The sequence below is a fragment of the Xenopus laevis genome, chromosome 8S (genome assembly GCF_017654675.1).
Source record: "Xenopus laevis strain J_2021 chromosome 8S, Xenopus_laevis_v10.1, whole genome shotgun sequence".
Classification (NCBI taxonomy): Eukaryota; Metazoa; Chordata; class Amphibia; order Anura; family Pipidae; genus Xenopus; species Xenopus laevis.
The window spans coordinates 73,226,527-73,234,226 of NC_054386.1; the positions used below are offsets into that span (position 1 = coordinate 73,226,527).

The window sequence follows — 7,700 nt, forward strand, 5'->3', positions numbered from 1 at the left end:
TAAAAAAAAACAGACTACATACTTCGCCACTTTAAACATACCGAGCTACAATGTTAGCCTATGGGGACCTTCCCTATAAGTTTTCTAAGCTATTTCTGATCGAAGAAAACTCATTCGATCGATGGATTCGTTAAAAACGTTTTTACTTCGATCAATCAATCAAAGTATTTGTGGTAAATTCGAAGTCAAAGGATTTTACTTAGATGGTAGAAAATCAAGGGTTAATTAACCCTCGATATTTGACCCTTAGTAAATGTGACCTTAGTCATAGGATCTGAAATAGAGCACAGAGGCCTATGGCTATTTGCACAGTGAAAGTGAAAAAAAAATTTGATTGCGTTTTTTTTTTATTTTTTGCATGAGCTCCAGGGAGTTTGACAAATTCTAAACATATTACATAACATAATTTTAAGAAGAACATATACTGTATGTCTGTGACTGTATAACTGTGACTTAAATATGTAACCCCACTAATATGTATGAGATTGTCTATCAATGTTTTACAGACTATACGCTGATCTGCAATTATATACAGTAATCTCCAAGCTCAGTACCTGAAATTAAAGGCAACATACTGCCCCAAATACCCCCACTTCTCTCAGCTGTGCCAAGTCTTCGCAACGTGTCTACACACACTGAAAGACTGACTTCATTCTCCATAAATGGAAAAGCCACATGAAACCTACTGTATGTTCAGTTCAAGCAAATAAGCAAAGAGTGTCCTGCAAGCAATTGCCTGCTTACAACACAGACATACAGTAAAAGTGACTCATGAACAGAATCTAGAATGGTAGCTTTAAAAGGATCAGTTGTTTTCTCTTTTTGCAGTGCTGTGCTGCATATAAATGATCAGATAGCAAAATCTTGTGTGATGTGTAAATATATATATTTATACAGAGGAGCCATGACTATGATGTAGTTTATATCCATATAACATGGTAATTAGTGATGTCATCAGTTATAACTGGTATTTTGTGATGTCACTTCTGTCATGTGCAGTGTTAGACTGGGGCACTGGGGGGCTAAAGGGGTGTTCCAAACCAAGGGCCCTGCTTGCAACCACTAGGGCCAACCCTCCTGTCATGCCCACCCCTCACATGTGTGCATTGTGTCCCATTGCATCAAGTCACATGCAGCTTAACTCCTTCATTCTTTAAATTATGAGGCAGCCAGTCAATGGAATGGACCTGTGCCAGCTGAGCCCAGTGATTTGGTACTTTATTCACTATATACATCCTGCATGTCCAGAGTCAGAATTTCTGTCAAAATCAAAATAAGCTCATCATACATCATGCAACCAATTGGAGCCCCCCCCATCTACTGATCTATTAGACCTGTTAATTAGATTCTGGCTCAGATTCCTGTCTGAAGGGAGACAGATGCTGAGAGGGGTTAATGAAGAATAGTCTGATTATTTCAGAAATGGTACAGAATTGATCATTTAGTATATGTGGAAACTTTCTTATTTCTGGGAGATGAAACACATTATTAAATTAAAATTTTAAATGGATGGTTTACCTTTAAGTTTACTGTTAGTATGTTATAGAATTGCCAATTCTAAGCAACTTTTCAATTGGTCTGCATTATTTATTTTTCATATTTTTTGAATTGTTTTGCCATTGGTCTGTTATTTTTGATTTATCAAACATATTTCCAAGTCAACTTACCTTTGTTGATTACATCACTATTAGTTCTGATGTCCCATTCCCGCACTACATCATCATTGCAAATGCCCATTTCCAAATTAGACTACTCAATTTCTTCACTACACACTCTTCACTTTCCTGAACTGTGTCCAAGGGGCAGATTTATCAAGGGTCGAATTTCGAATTGAAAAAGACGTCGAAATCCGACCATCGAATACGTGTAGTACGATAGTCAAAGTCTAAGTTTTTTTCCGTTAAATGAAATCCTTCGAATCGCTCGATTAGTAGATTTAATTGACCTTTGACTTCTCAAAACTTAGCCAACGGCTCATATAGGTTATAGGAGGTTCCCCCATAGGCTTAACAGCAATTCGGCAGGTTTAAGATGGCGAAGTGTCGAAGTCGAAGTTTTTTAAAGAGACAGTACTTAGATTTTCGAATGGTCGAAAGTATTTTCAATTCAAATCGAATTTTGGCCTATTCGATGGTCGATGTACCCAAAAATTACTTTGAAATTTGAAGTTTTTGAATTCGAAAATTCACTTCGACCCTTAGTTAATGGGCCCCCAAATGTCTGATTTTATATCACAGAGTTATAATTTAATTTATTTATTTAGCTGTTTTTTTAACAAGACATGGGTCTAGTATGTTTCAAAAAATGAGAAACCATAAATGACATGGTTACAGAAGACAGGGGGAACTCATGAGAGTTCCCTTTCTATCATAGACAAGCGACAGTACTTTTTTAAATCATACAAATATCTGTAAATGTTAAGACATGAAAGAATCTAGTCTAGTCGGTGTCTTGTCAAAGCATTCTATAAAACAATATTCAGCACATGCACTCTTACTAACAGGCAGATGCACATTTTCACTGAAAGACAAATTTTATATCCAGTAAACAGACACCAAGAAGTTAACAGTACAAGTCCCACTGGACTTTTTATGGAAGAGAAAGAAACTTCACTCATGCAGATGTGTATTTGCTTGGTAGAGAATTACAAAAGGATTATTACTTACAAACCACATGCTACAAATCCCTTTCAGATGTTGACCACTAAAACGGCTAGTCACCTCATATGCACATGGTCTTATGAGTACATGTTCTGTACTGTTTTAACCTATGATGGGGAAGCAAGTTTCCTTTGGTTCCTTACTCCAGCTTTGTTATTTCCAAACAAAATCCAGACTGCTGAACAGGAAGCAAACTAAACACCAGGCAACAGACTGCTGCTGTGAAAAAATCGGCAGTCATAACAACTCTTTCTGCTTTTCCCCTGTGCCCAAGGGAGGGGGTCTTAACTTCCTGAGAGACTACTTTTTACCCGTCCGTTATAGCTCTACTCATGCTTAGTAACATTCAAACTCCCTTGGCAAATGTGAAAAATCCCTAGATAAGTTCAATTGAATGTTACCCTTTTTAAATGCCAAGTTAGGCCTGTGTATTCAGGCAGGATGTATCAAGGAAACTTTATATACGAACATATATTTTACAGCATGGTAAGTCTCAAGCATAAAAGCCATCAGGTATCAGAATGAAATTGATTTTTACTTAGGAACAACAATATTCTTTCTCACTTAAATCCTGTCAAGCTGTATATATATTTTTTAAATGTAATTGGGGTCAGAATCAATAAGGATATTGCTTTTTTCCGCATTCCTGACAGACTTTATGCAAAATCTGGCATTAGATAACACCATGACACCTATATATGAAAGCACATATGCATGTTCTCTTTATGACCGTGCTCTCCCACCACAGCCACCAACCCTAAAACAGCATGTACTTGGTGAATCTAATAATAAAAAATATGTTTTAAATAATGTAACACTCCCTATACAATACAAAATAGCCTGTATATTACTATAATAGCCAAAAGCCATATGTGTATATATTATTAGACTTTTCTGTAATTTATATTCAGAAAAATTGGCTACCTATAATGTAAGAGGTATCTATTTTTCAAATCATAAAATACAAGTCAGGTAATAAAATATGTTTAAAACTTAAAGATACCACAGTCAATGTTTAAGCCTTCAAAACTGCTGTCCAATGTGCTAGCATGTCATAGTGCTTAATCTTTGATAAAAGATTATAGCTAGGGAGTCCAAGTTTTGAAGGAAATAATTGCAAACCCAATAACACATCTCTGCCTCTTCTGGCTGTTACTGCTGTCCTTTTAAGAGCGAGAAACGTATATGTGTTTATGAATTACTTTATGTATATAACACTACTAGTATGTGCAGTGTTGTACTTTTTTACAGTAGAGAAGTGCAGCAATGCACAAAGGGTTGGTCATTGGTCTTTAGGTGCCAAGACTGGACAAGATATTGCTCAGTGCTCAATTTGATAAAATCAGATATTATTAAGTGACTGAAAAGAGTGTTCCATACAGAGAAATTCAGAATATCACATATAATATACATATATAACCCCATGTATTTAAAGTCATAGCTTTGTCTGGGTGATGTGGAGTCTGAAGAGGAAGGAGGTCAGTGAGTTGTATATGGCTCTTGTACAAAGGATGATAAACAGTAGCCAAAGATGCTAATACAATCTAATACCGTTGCCCTTATTTGCTCAGGATTAAACAATAAATTGCTTAAAGATAAATCTCATCCTATTAATATCATGAAAAATGTGTGGATGGTGGCTTTAAAAAAATACTTCACTTTGGGATTCAGTAACATACAATAGCTTCTGTAAGAGTGCAGCAAATGGTGCCAAGTGCACTTTTTTGGAAACAATTTGCCATGTTTTTCTCAGAATTACAGCATCTTTGTGTCTGTGCACTAAGTTGCATCCTGAGCAAGTGTAATGTACCTGCAAGTGTAATGAATGCTCTGAAAGAGGCTCCAGTATCGATATTCGATATTATCACACTTTTGGCCCATCAAGGCCCCTCTTTGAACCTGAGTCCTACACTACCTATTAGAATTCTCTGTAGTGCATTAAAAACCATGTCCCCCAGCAAACAATGTGACTGTGTAATAATACCATGTTGCACTTCCCTTTAACCCTGCCCCAGTGAGAAAGCAGGATGCGTTTAAGTGCCAGCCTGTTTACCTACACCTGTAAGTAGTTCATTGTTCTGAAGTTCATTGTTCTAAAGGCTGAATGGCAACTAGAAGAAATATCGTTCTACAGTTTGGACACAAAACACAGAACTAAATCGTCAGCAGGGTCAGACTGGGCAGCAAAGAAGGCGTTGGCCAGCTGCTTGTCGGAGGGGCATCGCCAATAGCGGAACTGGGCCTGGCCCTGATCGCCAGCACTGGGTTTAACCCACACTGTGGCACCGACCATCTGCAAGAAGCACGATTGTGCAAGTGCTCGGTCTAATACACATTCTGGAGTTGACCAGCTGCTGCATTACACCGTTCCAAGATTAAAAAACAGGGAAGGACAAATTTAGGGAAGCACATTTACTGTATTTGATAACTTGATTGTTATCACAGCCACTGATAATGGGAAGGACTAAATGGCAGTTTGTTTTATTATATACTGATAAGTAAGCAACTATATATGGTACTTATATTGTTAGTTTGTCTTCTTCCAGGAAGTCTCCTTTGAGTCTTCGCAAGCCTAACAATATATACAAAAAAAAGTCAAAGACAGGCTAGCCCTATAGGGTTTTGTGCAAACTGTACGGAACGCATTTTAGGACATCCTGCAGCGAAATACATGTCCTTCATGCGATGTCCTATGGCTTTGGAATGGCGCCTCGGTTGCTTTTACCGTCACTCATCGTCCAAATCTGCAATCACACCTCCGTACTATACCCTCCCTTCCAGTGTTGGACTGGGACACCAGGGGCCCACCCAAAAACCTTACACCAGGGGCCCACCAAAACACCTAGACCAGGGGCCCACTCTCAGTACTATTATTATTATTCTCCTCATTCAACCTCTATTCTCCTAGTCTCTATTCTTTACATACCATAATATATTATTCCATCTATTTAGCCTCTTAAAGAAATAGGAAATGCCCATGAAATAGGCCAAATCTTTAGCAGCACAAAGGCCCCCTGACACCTGGGCCCACCAGGAGTTTTCATGGTATCCCGGTGGGCCAGTCCGACACTGCTCCCTTCTCAGCCGTTAGTCATACGAACTCCGCCTTCTGCCCTCAGCCTTCCTCCCTCAGCCTTCCTCCCTCAGTCCTCTGCCTTCTGCCCTCAGTCCTCTTCCTTTTAGTCCTCTTCCCTCCACCCTCGCTGCCCAGCACTCCCCCCTCAGATCTCTCTTTTCAGCCGACAGTCTTATCCATAAGTTTCTAAAGTGGTGAGCGAGGGCGGAAGGAAGAGGACTGAAGAGGACTGAAGGAAGAGGAATGAGGGTGGAAGGCAGATGACTGAAGGAGGAGGATGGAGGGATGGAGGGCTGAGGGTGGAAGACTGAGGGCTGAAGGCTGAGGGCGGAGTTCATATGACTGACGGCTGAGAAGAGAGGGTAGAGGACGGAGGTGTGATTGCAGATTTGGATGATGGGTGAAGGCAAAAGCAACCGATGCGCCATTCCGAAGGCATAGGATGCCCTAAAATGCGTTCCGTAAAACTGGACCTTTTGTGACCTGTTATGTGATAAATAGTAAATGTTTTTCCTGGAATGTCAAGCCCCTGCATACGATAGATGTTTGGTATCCCCAGGGGTCTGGATTGGATCCCTAACAAAGCATAATCCTCCAATGAGATTCCATCAGCCTAGCATAAGGAGTTTGGAAGCTGCTATTAAATCTTCTCAAATGCATAGTATAGGTAAAGCAACTTGGTGGATGCCAACACAAGTCCATAACAATAGAAATAACAGAGATAGAGACTGCTGGCGGTGCTGATATTGTGGTTTTCAACTGATGCAAACTATCAACCAGAAGTACTGATGCACCACATTATACAAACTGACACATCACAGAGCCTGCAAGCAACTGGCCTACTGAGTGAAGCATATGCATCCATGCACTTGTTGGGTTGTCCACGAGTTCCTTATGGAGAAGAGAATGAGTGCACCTGTATCTCACCCACTGTAGCATTGCTTGTGCATCATCCCCCGCACTGTAGTGCCCCAGTACCAGCGATACTACCTTATAAGCTCATGCATGATTTCCCTGCACACTGCCCTTCTCATTTGTTGCTGCAGCTGTTTCATTCTTACCGCTGTGGAGCCCGAAGACGTCGCGATATAAACTTTAATCACCATCCTGCCTCTGGCACAGCTGGATATGGATGCTTTGTCGCTCTGCGTCCAGCCAGACGGTGATGCTTCTTTACTGCTTAGTCGCTTCTGCTCCTCTGGGAAAGCTTTAGCTCCCCTCCTACTTGCAGCCTGTGGGACCTCCCGTTGTGGGTGATGCTGCCGCTGTCTCGCTGCTGGAACTGCTGCTGCTGCTGCTTATTACACACTCTGGATGCAGCACAGGGAGGTCCTCTTGTTTTTTTTTTCCCTTCTTATTCAACAAACTTTATTTACATCAATGAAATGCAGCAGCGCGGAGAACAATCTCCCTACTGTTCCCTGTAAACTGGAAAACTCACACGCATGCATTTTCCTACTTATATTTATTAGTTCAAAACCTCGCTGCCAAACAAATCTCACTTGGGCAGCTGTAACTAGAAAAAGGGAGGGGGGCAAAAGTAGCATCTTCCTCATGCTAAATTATTCCCTTTTTGCGGTTGCCATGGAAACCAGCTGCTTGTATTGGTCTTGCAGTGGATACCATGAAGGAAATTAAGCAAAGGAATTTATTAACCCAACAAAAGCTTTAGATTGCTTTCTATTTATATTCTGTAAGTGTGTGGGGGGAAGCTTTTTTCATACCTCCCAACTGTCCCTTTTTCGGAGGGACAGTCCCTCTTTTGACAGCTCAACCCGCAGTCCCTCATTTGTACTGGAAAGTCCCTCTTTTCTATGCACTGAACAGCCAGAAAAAGAAACAAAGTTTCTCACTTAATTGGCTTTTAGCAGAGAGCCCAGAACAGCTAACAGGTGCAAATAAGATACTTTGTAACAATTTTGAGACACAAAAACACAGTTTAGATAAGGAGAAATATTTTCAAA

The 7,700-nt window shown here is 40.3% G+C and overlaps 1 protein-coding gene across 1 annotated transcript in view; it reads right to left on the reverse strand.

The window, feature by feature from the left end:
- The window catches only part of sh3bgrl.S (SH3 domain binding glutamate-rich protein like S homeolog), a 33,287-nt gene extending 26,223 nt beyond the window's left edge, over nt 1–7,064 (reverse strand). Inside the window, exon 1 of the mRNA XM_018233065.2 lies at nt 6,798–7,064. Within this exon, the coding sequence (XP_018088554.1) occupies nt 6,798–6,842 (45 nt within the window). The 5' untranslated portion in view covers nt 6,843–7,064. The remainder of the gene's footprint in view (nt 1–6,797) is intronic.
- Nucleotides 7,065–7,700: the final 636 nt, after the last annotated feature.